Source organism: Melanerpes formicivorus, unplaced genomic scaffold, assembly GCF_026170545.1.
Source record: "Melanerpes formicivorus ecotype bairdi unplaced genomic scaffold, bMelFor1.0.p_v2 SCAF_3, whole genome shotgun sequence".
Lineage (NCBI taxonomy): Eukaryota > Metazoa > Chordata > Aves > Piciformes > Picidae > Melanerpes > Melanerpes formicivorus.
Window position 1 is genome coordinate 41,762,582 of NW_027142355.1, and position 16,098 is coordinate 41,778,679.

The following is a 16,098-nucleotide window of genomic DNA, read 5'->3' on the forward strand; positions in this document are numbered from 1 at the left end:
CAGGGACCTAAATTTGCCAGGGTATTTCCAACTCCTGCTGCGCTCCAGGACCCTTTCATGTTGCATTGGAAATCTGCTGAGGACTTTTTCCCTGCTTGCTACTCTGCAGTAGTCACTTATCACTGCAGAGCAAACACAGCCAGGAAAAGGAAACCAAGCCACAATGCCGAACATACTAAAAAAAAACCCAACCAACCACCCCCAAACCACAAGAGCAGAGAACCCACCCAGGAGCAAGGGCAGAGGACAGGTCAAGGAGCCAGCATGGAGCACCCCGGCGTTAGCCATGCTCTCCCAACCCCAAAGGGACTGCAAGAATGGATGGCTGGTAATTGCTTGTCAAATATCAGCCTCCTCGACTTTGTATGGGCAAAAGAAGCTTTGCTGTGAGGTTTATCACAGCTCCTTACACCTCATGAGCCAGGCAGGCGAGGCAGCATCTCACCAGTAGAGCAGAGCTGTGCTTGTGCAACAGATTACCAGTCACAGCAGGCCCCACACAAGGTATTACTGCTCCTTGCCTGCTCTCCCTCAGTCTGCCCATTCACAGAAGGTACTCTTCTCTTCACTTTCCCTTACCCATAGGCAACAGCTTCCTCTGTTGGGCTGGCATTGTCCTTTGCTCTCTAAGTCTGTATAAAGTACCTTTCTCCAAAGCCTGATCATTGAATTTCATAGATTGGTCAGAGGAAACCTGCAGCAGGGCAGGGGAAGACAGGATGGGGCAGGAAATTGAGGACAGGCTGGAGTAGTATCACTTAGTCCAGGCTGATCTCCATCAGGAGCTTTCCTGTATCTCTTGCCCCAGGCTGTTTTGTTTGCTCCTGCTGGCACTCCATGCCATGCCAGGGCAAAGGTCTCCCTCATACAAGCAGCACCAACATCCAGGGAATGCTCTCCCGCCTACCAAAAAATGTCTGCCCCCACCTCTTCCTATGACCCAGACTGTGCTGAATGGTTACAGCCTGGATGGAAAACTAGCTGATGGTCTAAAGGATTCAGCTGTGAATTTACACCAGACTAGTCAGGTGTCACCACAGGCACAGAAAGGTGATGCCTTGGAAAGGTTTCTGGCAGAATTAGCTATGATTTCTGATAGATACCTGCTAAAGCCTCCCTCCCTTCTAGCTGAACATCTACTGTCTGAGCAGATCCTGAACTAACAGGCAGCGCTAGTCACAGAAGCACATAACATCAGGGGTTAGAAGGGAACTCAAAAAATCACCCAGGCCAACCCCCCTCTGCCAAAGCAGGATCACCCAAAATAGGTCACACTGGAACACATCCAGCAGGGTTTTGAATGCCTCCAGAGAAGAAGACTCCACAAGCTCTCTGGGCAGCCTGCTCCAGCATTCTGTCACCCTCACAGTGAAAGTTTTTCCTGGAGAAGAGGAGGCTCAGGGGAGACCTCATTGCTCTCTACAACTACCTGAAGGGAGGTTGTAGCCAGGAAGGGGTTGGTCTCTTCTCCCAGGCAACCAGCACCAGAACAAGAGGACACAGTCTCAAGCTGCACCAGGGGAAGTTTAGGCTGGAGGTGAGGAGAAAGTTCTTCACTGAGAGAGTCATTGGTCATTGGAATGTGCTGCCCAGGGAGGTGGTGGAGTCCCCATCCCTGGAGGTGTTCAAGAGGGGATTGGATGTGGCACTTGGTGCCATGGTCTAGTCCTGAGGTCTGTGGTGCCAGGTTGGACTCGATGATCCTCAAGGCCTCTTCCAACCTTGGTGATACTGTGACACTGTGATATTTACATGGAACCTCCTATGCTCCAGCTTGCACCCCTTGCTCCTTTTCCTCTGAACCACTTCAAGACCCCTTTGGCCAGCAGCAGCAAATTCTAAATGTACCAAAGGATGGGCAAGTGGCCAAGGTATTCAGGCAAAACCTGAGGATTTCTCTCAACCAGAAACTTCAATTCATGAGAAAAAGTGACTTCTCTGGCAATCCCCAGGAAAGCAGCTCTCTGATGCTTGAACAGCCTTCTGGCAGCATCAGCAGTCAACATGATTTAGTTGCACTGGAAGCCGTGCTGGCCTTGCAAACACACTAATACAAGGAATGGACTGTGTACACACAGGCTGTGCAGCCCTGCATCTCTAAGACAGGGAGTCTGTCTTGCTGCATGAGAGAAAACTGCACAGAGCAGAGGCAATTAGCTGTGGAAGGTTGGAAGTGCTACCAGGGCTGCCAAGTATTTCTCACAAGCCAGGAAAGGGCTTTTAAAGTCATCAGGAGTGCTGTAAAAAAGAGATGCCCCTGCTTTATCTCTTTCAGAAGAACGAGCAAGCTGACATCAGCAGTTTGATCCTTTCTGCCTTCGCTCTTCACACTTGTAGTGTCATTCTCAAACGCGTCAACAACAGCAGAGTTCACCTCTGAAGTCTTTACTATCCACTGTCTTATTAAAAAATGGACTGCAAGCCTCTGCCTCTTACAAAAACAGATGGCAAATGCTACTTAATTTTAGCTCTAGTGGATTCTGAGTGCAAGGCTGAATGCCACAGGTCAGAAAGCAGCAGCTGCTGTGACACTGATCAGGGGGCTCTGGATACAGTGCGTTCCTTTGCGTTCAACAAGCGCCAAGCTGGCTACTCCGCATCACCCAACCACTACTTCTGCATGATGGTGCTTTATTTGGTGATTAAAGCCTAACTTTGGGAGCTACTAGACTGCTTTGTTACCTTTGGCTCCAGTACAGATGACTTGCTTAAGTGACTTTGTCATCCTCTTCGGTCGGAGCCGCACAGAGACGGGAAGCGTGCGACGACCACGTAACTTCAGCGGCACAGGAAGCTCTCTTCCTGCTTCCAATGTCTTACTGCTTCCCAAGTTTCCTTGCTCTTCCCAAGGACAAAACCATGACTAGCTGCACTTTCCAAGACACTGACTCACCTGCCTGGAATTCATATCCCAAGAGTTGAGATAATCACAGGGGGGAAACATTAAACCCAGAAAGTCCGTATTCAAGAATATTTCTGCTCCCTTCAGAGCACAGAATGGTAGAATTGTTCTGGCTGCAAAAGACCCCAAAGATCATCCAGTCCAGCCATCAACCCAAGACCACCATGGCCACCAAATCATGCCCCAAAGTGCCATGCCCTCATGCTTCTGGAACATCTCCAGGGATGGTGACTCCACCACCTCCCTGGGCAGCCTGCTCCAACACCCGACCACTCCTGAAGGAAAGACACCAGTGACACAACCTTCAGTCACTCACACCTCAGGTGAGGTGTGGCCAGGACAAATCCCCCTGATGATGCAGCCAGGCCTGCTATAAAAGATCAAATGGCTGCTGAAGCTCCCCCCTGCCTCAGGAGGTGTCACACCTGAAGGCAACAAGTCCCTGGTGGGAAAGACCCTGCAGTTTCTGTCTCCTAACCTGCTGCTCTGCCTATCACAGTATCACCAAGGTTGGAAGAGACCTCAAAGATCATCGAGTCCAACCTGTCACCACAGACCTCATGACTAGACCATGGCACCAGGTGCCACATCCAATCCCCTCTTGAACACCTCCAGGGATGGGGACTCCACCACCTCCCTGGGCAGCACATCCCAATGACCAATGACTCTCTCAGTGAAGAACTTTCTCCTCATCTCCAGCCTAAAATTCCCCTGGCACAGCTTGAGGCTGTGTCCCCTTGTTCTGGTGCTGGTTGCCTGGCTACAACCTCCCTTCAGGTAGTTGTAGAGAGCAATGAGGTCTCCCCTGAGCCTCCTCTTCTCCAGGCTATGTGTATAGGCAGACCAAGACATGCAGACTCTTCACCTGACACCTACAGCTCTTTCACACACAGAATTGCTTTCAAAACTGCAAGCCTTCCAGGAGCACTGAACAAAAAGGACTTTACAAACCCCTGGCATTTTCCAAGAGAAACTGTTGCATTGCAAGGCTTCAAAACCAGCCCCAAACCCAGTGCATGCTGATATGGTGAGACTCTGCCTGTGCAGACAAGCCACACACACAACTCATAGCTCTGCTACTGCCTTAGTAACTGCTGAACATTTACCAAAGGCTCCAGGACCTTTTGGTAGAGACTCCAGGAGAAAGACAGAGCCTCCTAAATTATAATAGAGAATTAATAATCCCAGGCAGATCCAAGACTTGATCAAATCCACACAAAGGCATTGTATCAACAGACTGCATTTAAAGCAGCACTGTGATGAGAAAGGCAATTATTTACACACCTCAGTAGGCAGACAAGGCACTCAGAACAGCCATGGGCCACACAACAGCCAGCAAAGCAAGGCCAGCTAACCATGCTGTTACACTGCTGGAATGACTGAACAGGACAGACAGATCCTTGCTCTGGTATTAATCTGGCAATGATAGCAACCAGCACAGCCAGAGCCAACCCACAGCTGCCTGGCCATAAACAGACAGTGATAAAAGCCAAGATGAGCCCACAGTACCAACACAGAGCCATCATATCAGCAGGAGGCAAGCCACAGCTGCAACAAATGCTGCTTAGCTGCCTTCCACAATGAGAGTCAGGGGGCACACCACCTGGAGGCTGGGCATGACTGTGGCAGCTCTTCCTGCTCCCTTCCAGAGCTGCTTGTCTTTCCTAAAGAGCTTGTATCTATCCATTCCCACCCTCCAGTCACAGGATCCATCCCACCACATCTCAGGGATGCCCAATGTCATAGCCCTGTAGGCATCCTGGGTTCAGTTTTGGGGCCCTCACTACAAGAAAGACATTGAGATGCTGGACTGGGTCCAGAGAAAGGCAACAACTGTGGTGAAGGGTCTGGAGAAAGGGTCTGGTGAGAAGTGGCTGAGGGAACTGGACACAAGCAATCCCTACAACCACGTGAGAGGAGGCTGGAGCAAGGCAGTGGCTGGTCTCTTCTCCCTGGTAACAAGTGAGAGGATGAGAGAAAATGGCCTCAAGTTGCACGAGGGGAGGTTTGGTTTGGCACCGAGCACCAACAAGACTTCTTTAACCAAAACCAGCTCCAGAAAGCAGAATCACCTCACTGCTTAAGGTGTTTGATGCATACAGCCAAAGCAAATCAAGGGAGAGACAGCAGGAGCTGTCAGAAGCAGAGCTAATAGCATCACCCTGGAATAGAGATACTTAGTTCATTCACACAATTCTTCTCTTCTGCACCATGAAGAAATCTGGGAGAAGTAGTTCAGTTTCCTGCCTCCTACAAGCTCTGATCCCACACACAAACCTTCCTGTGCAAGCTCTGCCAGGCAGAACTCATCACATCAAAAAAGTCACTGCTGAGGCCTGTGGTAGCATGTTTTACAACTGAACTGGTTTCCATCCCTCCCCCAGCTTCTTTCCACCTCCTCCTCATGGTTTGACACTTCATTTGTGTGTATTTGAATGGAAGCCCCTTAGGTAACTGCCCAAGCAGTTTTACCTGCCCCAGCTCACTGCTTTCCCGTTCCTTTCCTCCCCACCACCACTTCCCAAAGGCATGACAAGGTCAACAACCACCACCAGAAGCAGTCTGCTGTGCAAATACCAAAACATCTGCTGTTGCCTGGTCTTCTTAAGGTGTCAAGAGAAGTAGAGAGCAATAAACTCACTTCTGAAGCAGGGATGGCAGGTGAGCACAAGACACAGCAGAAAGGCTCCGTCCTCTCCAGGCACAGCTCCAAAGTTCAACAAACAAACTCCACACAAATGCAAATGAAGCTACAGCTATGACTTGCAAGTCCAAAAAAGCAACATTTAGCTTGTGTAACATGATTCTGCAGGAAGAGTAAGCGGAGATAAATGAGGCTGCAAACCACAAGCACTGCACGTGCCTAATTGCCGGAGGTGCCCACACGTCACCCCGACAGCCAAGGAAAACCCTGGAAAGCAAACCCTGTTTGCAACACACATGGTGAGGGTTTGCTGCTCTTCAGTTAATTTGCTAGCTTGCAGCTCAGCAGAGCACAGGACCAGTGGAGGGACAGGCAGCACTCCAGACTAGAAGCTTGAACCTGAACACTCCACACACAGCTCTCAGAGTACCATAGACTGAGGCTGCTCATGCCTAGCTCTTTCTTTCCGGCATCCTACCTGCATCCAAGACACTAAAGCAGTGCACTGAACTGTCTCCTTGTACAAGTAGATGCTGCAAAGTGTAAAGAAGTTCTCTCAATGGTTTCCAGAGAAGTAATGTGTGAAAAAATATTTCAGTTGTTGCTTTGAGCACCAGAGGAACATGCCGAGAGAAGCACTTCAGTGGTAAGGACTGCACTACAGACCTCACAAGAGAAGACAGGCTGGAACTCTCTGGAGCTGCCTTTCTACTCTGCTGTGCACAACAGTGCAGAACTTGGCTCCATCTTCCCAATCATCTCCTGCTGTTTTTTCAAGATGTCCATGAAGCAGTCTCTTCCAGAGAGTGAAGAAGTTCAGCTCCCTCAGCATTCATTGCAGAGACCTGGCCTACTGCTGAAGGTACCCCAGGTTAGCCATGCCTTTCCTGTATTGGGGAATGGGACTCAGTGTATCAGATGGGATCTAAGTGTTGAGTAGAGTGGGATAATGACTTTGCTCACTCTGCTGCTGTGCTTCTGTTAATACAGTCCTGGGTATGGTTGGTTTTCTTCACAGCATTGGCACACTCCTGGCCCATGGGCGCCTCACTTCCCACCAAGGGCCCCCTGGGCCTTTCCAGCAGTGCTGCCCACCAGGAAGGCAATCTCCAGCCCAGAGCATTGCAAGAGGCTCTTCTGTCTGAAGTGCAGGACTTTTTCCTTGCTCTCACTGGATTTCAGAGTGTTCCTGTCAGCTCAGTTCTCCTGCCTTGTGTATAGCTCCCTGAACAACAGCCCTGCCCTCAAGTCTATCAGCTGGTCACCCAGGTTAGTGCATCTGCAAACTGTATGAACAGGCACTTCATCACCTCATCCAGGTCATTGATGAAGATGTTGAAGAGGACACACCCCAGGGCAGACCACAAGACACAGATCACACAACACAGGGGCAGTGCCACAGGTAGCCGCAGAATCGTTACGGCTGGAAGATCGTCGAGTCCACTTGTAACCCATCTACCATGAAACTATCCTGAAGCACCACATCTACAAGCTTCTCTGACACCTCCAGGGATGGCAACTCCACCACCACCCTGGGCAGCCAGTTCCAACTCCTCACCACTCTTCCAAACAAAGACATTTTCCCTAGTATCCAATCTAAACCTTGCCTGGCACACCTTGCACCCATTTCCTCTGGTGCTATCACTAGTTATTTGGGAGGGGACTAGCACCAGCCTCACTACAACCTCCTTTCAGGTAGTTGTCGAGGGCAGTAAGATCTACCCTTAGCTTTCTCTTCTCTAGACTAAACAACCCCAGTTCCCTCAGCCACTCTTCATACAACATGCCCTGCAAACTCCTCACCAGCTTCATTGCTCTTCTCTGGACACACTCTGGGACCTCAATGTCTTTCTTATGCTGTGGTGCCCAGAACTGAACACAGTAGCTGTGGCTTCAGCAGGGCCAAGTACAGGGACACAATCACTGCCCTAGCCCTGCTGGACACACAGGTTTTGGCACAGGCCAGGAAGCCATTGGCCTTCTTGGCCACCTTAGCATACTGCTGCCTCATGTTCAGCCAGCTGTCTACCAGCTCCCCCAGGCCCTTTTCCGCCAGGCTGCTTTCTATCCACTCCTCCCCAGGCCTATAAGTGTTGTTTGGGGTTGTTGTGACCAGAGTGCAGGACCCAGCAGTTAGTCTTGCTAAACCTCATTCCATTGGCCTTAGCTCATTGATCTAACCTGCCCAGATCTCTCTGCAGTGTCTTCCTACCCTCCAGCAGATCAGCATGCTTGCTCACTTTAGTGTTGTCTGCAGAACTGCTGAGGGTGCACTCAACCCTCCCATCCAAATCATTGATATTAAACAGAACTGGCCCCAGAGAGCCAAGGTCCCTGCCAGACCAAATTCAGTACAGATCCAGGATGTCCCTGCAGTGATAGCATTCCTGCAGCCTGCCTAATTTTCCAGTGAAGCCAATTCACTGGAACAATAGTGGGAGCCACAGAGAGGGCAGCCAGTGACAGCCCTTCAAGGGCAAACTTTACAACTCCAATCCTAAGCAGAAAACACAAGCTTGGATGCCCTCAGACTTTGTCCTCTTCTACCATTTCTGAAGAAAATCTCCTCAGTTCTGCAAAGCCTCCAAATCCATCTGCTGGGCTAGGAAAGTCAGAGAGCAAGCAACACTACTCTGTTTTAAAATGACAGGAGTGTCTGCATCTGTTTAATAACACACACACACATCTGCCAAGCAGGCACAGGGGAAAGACACTTTCTGAGGATGACACATTCTGCTGGTTAAACTCAGCAAAAAGCCTCTATACAGACCTCAGAATAGCTCTCCTCCACATCCAGCCCTCACAGCCTCCTTCCTTACTCCAGATAAATGGTGTGTGCAACCATTTCAGCTAATTCAGACCCAGCAGTAAGGCCATGTGGCAGCTACCATGGAAAATGCACTCTTGCTTTTTTCAGGGGATATCACTAGGGTTCAGCCACACGCTGACAGAAGTACTAAAGAAGAAGCTGCAATTCCAGAAACCAGAACAGCCTACATGTTTTGTAGCCAAGGTGCAGCACACAGTGAAAAGAGATTTGTTAAGAGTGTAGATCTGGCCACCAGAAGGGCCTTGGGGACTATTATGAAGCCTTTGTAACCTTGGGAGATAATCACTGAGAGGCAAAACTGAATTCCCAAGGAGGCTGTTGCTCGCCACTAGCAAAGTCAAAACCAGAATCCCACCCCACAGCCTCTCCTCCCAGCCTGAGGGCTCTGGAGAAGGCTCTGCAGTGGGTGCAAGGAAATGAACCATGTGTACAGGACTTACAATCAGAAGCTTCACTGTGCAGATATCTGTTCCTCCAAGAGGAGGAAACAGAGGTTCAGGCAGTCACTGCTCTCAGCCAGTGCACGCTGCCAGGTGTGTGTTATCTCCACATCTGTTTTCCAGAGCAAGACTTCATCAGATTCCAATTACAGAACCCCAGAACTATGCATGTTAGCCACAATATTTTTCCAGCTAAAGCAGACTTACACCACAGAAGTCATGGATCTGGGGTTGCAGCTTTCTACTTAGTCAACAGAAGAGTACAAATTAGGAAATTTACACCTGAACAGAGCAGACTTCACCCTGGAGAAATCACTTGGCCGTGAGCAGCTCGTTGTACAACACAGAGGTTCCTGTTCCCACTTCTCCTCTGAGTTCAGCTCAGGCCCAGAGAAACATGGGAGTCACTGGCACCCACACTAGCACTGTTGGTGTAGATCACCTGAAGACAGCCACTCCTGTGAGGGTGGGGATGGCATGCCCCACCACTGCACAGCCTGTCCTGCAGCAGAGGTCCCAGGAGCCAGTGCTGCTCCTCCCAATGGCACCTGGAAGAGCCCCTGAAAAGCAGAGGCTTTCCCCTTTCTCACCCTTCACCTCCCTCCCTTCCACTTCCCTCTGCCCCACCACAACAAATACCACAACTGCCTCCACCCCTCAGCCCAGAGTGAGAAGCACCCTTGCAGCACACGACAACAACCAGAGGCAGGGGCACCACAGCCACCGGGCTGGGTCATAAAGCAAGGACCAGTCCATGCAGACCCCAGGGAAAACCTGCTGCAGATCCACATGCTTTGCAAGTTAAACAACTCTGCCAGCTTCATCAGCTGATTTTGCTGGGCCCTGAGGAAAAAAAACAAGCTTCATCAGTGATAACTCACATATATAACACACCTCACAGAGCAGGCAAGAGAAAGCATAAGCAACAACCACAGTCACCGTGCAGAGGAGGTCAGTCAGAGGGTTGTGCAGAGGAGGCCATGTGGGCAACTTGACAGCTGACCAGAACAGAGTCCTTGCCATCAGTAACACACAGCTAATAGTACTGGCTGCATCTCATGCTGGAGCCACCTGGTTTGAGCTTCAGGCAGCTGGCTTCTGCAATAAAAATACCCAGATCCCATTAGGTCAAAGAACCTGAAAGTTTGCTGTCATGGCTGATATAATGAGCAGAAGTCAGCATGTGGGGGAAGAGTTATACTTTCACATCAGCACAAAGAGAAGCCTTTGGTAAAAAAGGCTTCCCTCCATTCTTTCCTGGTGGCCTTAATATCTCCTAAAATGACAGTGAGGGGGCTTGAGAGCTGGCCCTTTGCCTGCTGCTGCAGTGAAGACTTATGCCCACAAGCATAAGAACATGGACTGAGAGGTGGTTGTAGCCATGATGGGCTTGGTCTCTTCTCCTAGGCAACAAGCAACAGAACAAGAGGACACAGTCTCAAGCTGCACAGGGGGAAGTTTAGGCTTGATCTTAGAAAGAAGTTCTTCACAGAAAGAGAGACTGCCCATTGGAACAGGCTGCCCAGAGAGGTGGTGAGGTGTACATCCCTGGAGGTGTTTAAGAAGAGACTGGATGAGGCACTTGGTGCCATGGTCTAGTTGATGAGTTAGGGCTGGGTGATCAGTTGGACCTGAGGTCTCTTCCAACCTGGCTGATTCTGTGAAAATGCTGAAAAGGGAACAAGACTGCAGTGCTGAGAAGGCAGGCACAGAGCCTCCTGGATCAACAGTGTGAGCAAGGGTGGCAAGGATCACAAACAGGCCCAGGACTGGGGCCAGTTCCCTTTAATGTCTTTAGCAATGACCTGGACAAGAGGATTGAGTGCACCTGCAGTAAGTGTGCAGATGACACTAAGCTAGGAAGTGCTGGTATGCTTGAAGGTAGGAAAGCTCTGCAGAGGGACCTAGGCAGGCTGGATCAATGAACTGCAGCCAGCTGCAGGCAATTCAACAAAGCCAAGTGCCAAGTCCTGCACTTGGGTCACAACAACCCCATGCAACACTCAAGGCTTAGGGAAGAGTGGCTGGAGAGCTGCCTGGCAGAGAAAGAGCCAGGGGTGTTGACCAACACCTGGCTGAACATAAGCCTCTGTGTGCTCAAGTGGCCAAGAAGACCAACAACATCCCAGCTTGTATCAGGAAGAGTGTGACCAGCAGGGCCAGGGACACCATCATGCCCCTGCACTCAGCACTGGTGAAACCACTCCTTGAGTACAGGGATTCATTTTGGGGCCCTCACTACTGAAAGACATGGAGCTACTGCAGTGGGTCCAGAGAAGGGCAAGGAAGCTGAAGGCTCTGGGGAACAGGTTTTATGAGGAGTGGCTGAGGGAACTGGGGTTGTTTACTCTGGAGAAAGGGAGGCTGAGGGGAGACCTTCTCACTCTCTACAACTAAGAGGAGGTTGGACTGAGGTGACAGTTGGTCTCTTCTCCCTACAACAAGAGGAAATGGCCTCATGCTGCACTGGGAAAGGTTTGGACTGGATATTAGAAGACACTCTTTGACAGAAAGGGTTCTCAAAAATTGGACTAGACCCTCCAGAGTGGTGGTTAAATACCCATCCCTGGAGGGGGTTAAAAGACAAAGAGATGTGGTGCTGAGGGACATGGTGTAGCACCAGACTTGGTAGAGCTACATAATGGTTGGACTTGATCTGGAAGGACTTTTCCAGCTGAAACTGTTCTGTGACTCTGTGACGTTATGGGGGAAGCATAAAACTCCTTAAGGTACATGTCAGTGTCTGGGACATATGAGCCTGCCAAGTCCATCACGTCCCAGGAGCTCTGACAGGGACAACCCCCTCAGGTGCATACTTTCAGGCTAAGATTTCTGATGGTGCCAAAGAAATTTGCACACTTGGCTTCCTTTGAAAACTAACAGTAATTGGGCCCCCAGATCTCTCAGAGCAGCTCTGGAGTACCAGCTCCACTGGCACTTCCACAGCTACTAACTTTGTTATCATCAGCTGTGTCCATGGCACTTGTATGCTTAAGATGCACACACCAAATTTCCCTCCCAGCTGTAGCTGTTGAAGCACCTCAGCCTGCAGCCAGTAGCCTCTGCCTTGCACTGGCCTTGCCACAGGCCACATAACCCTGCATCCCTCAGCAGCACGTTGCTCTGACATGCTTTCACAACAGAAGCAGCTTGCCAGCTAATCTCCAAAACCTCCCAACAGCAAAGTATGATCCAAAGCTCAAAGCAGTCCATTAGAGCACTCCCCCAGCTTCATCTGTCTTCAGATCAGCTGGCCTGGAACTGTTCTTGGAGTACACAGAAAGACATTTGGCACTGTTGTGCCTAAATACATCACTACATCTGTGCTCCTGCATTGCTGACATGCAAGTCAGTGAGGTGCATTTGTATTAGTAAAGAAACCTAACTGCCACAACTCTTAAAAGCCCAAGCACTGTGTGGTAGTTTTCATTCACTTCCAACTGAGCTGGTCTGGCAAATCTAATGCTGGGGGGAGGGGGAAATTTCAACCCACCACACACTGAAGTCAAGATTAAAGCATTTATGATAACACATCATAGAGCACAGGCTGATCTGTCTGCACAGACCCACCAGTGGGACCTTCACATCATCCAGCAGAGAGCACCTGCACAGCCTTTGCCTGAAGTCATGCCTCCACAGCTCGTTCCATTCCTATCAGCTCCACATGCAGCCCTCCACACATGAAAGTCTCCAGGGCTCACCCACACACTCCTCCAAACAGAAACAGCCAGATGCCTGCTTCTGGAAATGTTATAGTATCATAGTATCAGTCAGGGTTGGAAGGGACCACAAGGATCAGCTAGTTCCAACCCCCCTGCCATGGGCAGGGACACCCCACACTAGATCAGCCTGGCCAGAGCCTCAGCCAGCCTGGCCTTAAACACCTCCAGGGACAGGGCCCCAACCACCTCCCTGGACAACCCATTCCAGGGCTTCACCACTCTCATGGGGAAGAACTTCCTCCTCCCCTCCAGCCTGAATCTCCCCACCTCCAGCTTCATTCCATTCCCCCTAGTCCTATCACTCCCTGAGATCCTGAGCAGTCCCTCCCCAGCCTTCCTGTAGCCCCCTTCAGATACTGGAAGGCCACAATGAGGTCACCTTGGAGCCTTCTCTTCTCCAGACTGAACAGCCCCAACTCCTTCAGTCTGTCCTCACAGGAGAGGTGCTCCAGCCCTCTGCTCATCCTTGTGGCCCTTCTCTGGACACCTTCCAGCACCTCCATATTCCTCTTGTCATAGGGGCTCCAGAACTGGAGGCAGTACTCCAGGTGGGGTCTCCCCAGGGCTGAGCAGAGGGGGAGAATCACCTCCCTTGCCCTGCTGGCCACACTTCTGCTGCAGCCCAGGATCTAGTTGGCTTTCTGGGCTGCAAGTCTCTCCCAAGCTGTTAGCATTAATAAAGCATTTAGGAAAAATGAAAGCAGGTATCACTGAACAGTTGGTTTTAAGCAAGGGCAGACTCCAATGAGAAAAGGAAGCCTCTTCCCAAATCCTTGCATTAGCATTTTTAAGAAAAAGGAGGATGAATAATACCACCAACAGGAGTGATGCCCTCCAAGTGAGTGAAGAGGGTCTTCAGGAGCCCTTACAGCTGTGCATGGTTATAGGATCTATTTAACAGGCATCTTTCAGCATCATTTTAAAGCTAAGTATCTCTGCTGGCATTCTTAAGCAGCCACCAGGCAATAGCTGCAGCAAAGGTGCAGCATGCAGAGCCAGAGAGGTTTGGTTTGCTTGCAGTTTGTTTACACAGACACCCCCCTGGAGATCAACTAACAGCACTAACAAGAGAGTTTAACTACTTTGAGCACATCATATTCAAAGGAAAGTTGAGAACCATTTTCTAACCAACTCTCCTATCTCATTGCAGCCAAGGGGATGCCTTACAGACCTGAGGTATACTCACCAATGCAGAAGCAATGAAGCAGAGTTGGTTTTGAAGGACTTTTCCCTTCAGAGAGGGATGACCTGCACAAGCAGCCCCATCAGTTTCAAAGGAATGATACAGAAACTGTTTCCTCCAATTTAATTCTGCTGTTGATCTTATTTCCCCATGTTCTCCCCTCCAGAAACCAAAGTGGATCAAGCAAGATGAGCAGTCCCACTTGAACAACTCATGGGTGGGTCTTAGCACATGTAGAGCTGTGGGAAGTGGGCAGATTATGCAGCACCTTTGCCTAAGGATCAAGGCACCCAAGATAGAATAGAATAGACCAGGTTGGAAGAGACCTTCAAGATCATCACAGCCAACCCATCAACCAACCCAACACCACCTAATCAACTAACCCATGGCACCAAGCACCCCATCAAGTCTCCTCCTGAACACCTCCAGTGATGGTGACTCCACCACCTCCCCAGGCAGCCCATTCCAATGGGCAATCACTCTCTCTGTGTAGAACTTCCTCCTAACCTCCAGCCTAAACCTCCCCTGGCGCAGCCTGAGACTGTGTCCTCTTGTTCTGGTGCTGGCTGCCTGGGAGAAGAGACCAACCTCTGCCTGTCTACAACCTCCCTTCAGGTAGTTGTAGAGATACAGTTTCCTTCCAGAGCTTTGTCACTGCCTTGCCAGATGGCTTTGAACAAGTCACTTCACCTCCCCACCCTCCACCCTTTCTCCCTGAGGAAGAGAGGCACCTGCTGCCATCTCCCTCTTGCCATCTACTGATGAGCATCCACCGAGCTGCCAAGGCGGTGTGCCCGCAGACAAATGCAACAGCAAACTTTCCACAGGCATGCCATCCCCCTGTGACACTGAGCCACACACCCCAACAGCAATGCTTCAACCTCCCTTGATATGCATAAAACCTTCATATTATTCAGCTGCTGCTGCAGTAATTCCACCCCCTGCAGCACTGTCATCTCCTTCCTTCTTTCCCTGCTCTTCTCTGGACCGGTTCCCTCAGCCCTATGCCCAACCTCAATCATGTCACTGAGAAACAACACTAAGCAATTACTTCTGCTGTATTCCCTTCAAGGACTCCTCCATACAGGCCATATAAATACACACAGGTACAGGAGACAACAGCTGACACCCGCTGCTCAGATCTGTTATACAGGGTGGGATGAGGAAAAGAAAACAAAGCTTTGCAAGCAGGCTGGGAGCAAAGCTTACAGAAACCCCCTCCCCTTCACTTCAGTACAAAGGCATCGCCCTCACCAATAGGAGTGGGGAGAGGTTTATTGATTTGGCACTATGTGGAACTACCTTTTGCAGGGTCTGAGAAGAAGCTATGGGACAGTGCCCTGCTAAAGGCCCTGACAGCACGCCAAGAGCTTCCTGAGGGATTCAAAGCAGATTTTGGAGCTCCTGAACATTATTAATCACATTACAGATACAGCACCTCTTGAAAATCCAAGGCAGAGCAAGACAGAGCCATGCCACAGTAACACCAGGCAAACCTGGATTCTTGCAGATTTCCACACACTCTAACGAAGGGCAGGGTGGGAAGTAAAAATCAGGTGGTCACAAGGATCACTAGAACTAACACACCCCACTTTCTGAAGGATGTGTGTCATGACTGGCTGTAAGTGCTCATCTCCATGCAGTGTTCTACCCACAGCCAGGCCCTTTCTCCAGCTGTGTCCCTCCCATATAAGCCCTCTGGCAGCCCATAAGGGTTGGGCTCATCTGCAAGTTTTCCTGCTGCAGGACTTCACTAAGGTCTTCCTGTAGTCATCTGTGACCTATTTTTGACACAACCCACAGCCATTTAATAACCCCTAAGGCCAGTAGTTGCCTCTCAGGGGCACTTTTAGCCAAACTGTGGGTTAAAAATATTCCTGGAAAGGAAGAGGAAGGGAGGAGCCAAACAGACAGCGAGACACCCACCCTGTACTTCCATAGGAAACCGGGGTAGAAACGGCTTCCCCATACGAACAGCAGTGGCTACTGCTTCTTCTAAGCCACATCTGCCCAACACATCAGTTCAATCATAGCAATTCTGAAACATTAATACAAAGAGCAACAGCACAGAGCACATGTTGGAGGTAGGAATTCAAAGGCTTCTTCAAAGAGTGTAAGCACACTATAGAATTGGACTTAAAATGCTGACCAGTTTGACCTGAGGTCTCAAACCTGTCTCACATTCCAGCACTTCCAAAGCACTGTGTCACACCACCACGTTAAAGCAAGAGCAGCAGCAAAGCTACTGACATGCCACAGCAAATACTTTGAATGCTGCCACAATGGCTATCACCAGTGTAGCTGGGAGCCTTATCTAACCTCCTGTAAAGAAGCAAGGGTATGAGCTCACAGTGTCTGCCCTGATAAGCCTATCACA

The 16,098-nt window shown here is 50.1% G+C and overlaps 1 protein-coding gene across 2 annotated transcripts in view; it reads right to left on the bottom strand.

Moving 5' to 3' along the window:
- PARVB (parvin beta) overlaps nucleotides 1-16,098 on the bottom strand; it is a 59,933-nt gene that overhangs the window by 39,949 nt on the left and 3,886 nt on the right. The window contains exon 1 of one of the 2 annotated variants that reach the window (XM_068170744.1): nucleotides 5,544-5,625. The exons of the other annotated variant lie outside the window; for it this stretch is intronic. Within the exon in view, the coding sequence (XP_068026845.1) occupies nucleotide 5,544 (1 nt within the window). The 5' untranslated portion in view covers nucleotides 5,545-5,625. Of the gene's footprint in view, nucleotides 1-5,543; nucleotides 5,626-16,098 lie in introns of those variants that run through there. 2 annotated transcript variants of the gene reach the window in all.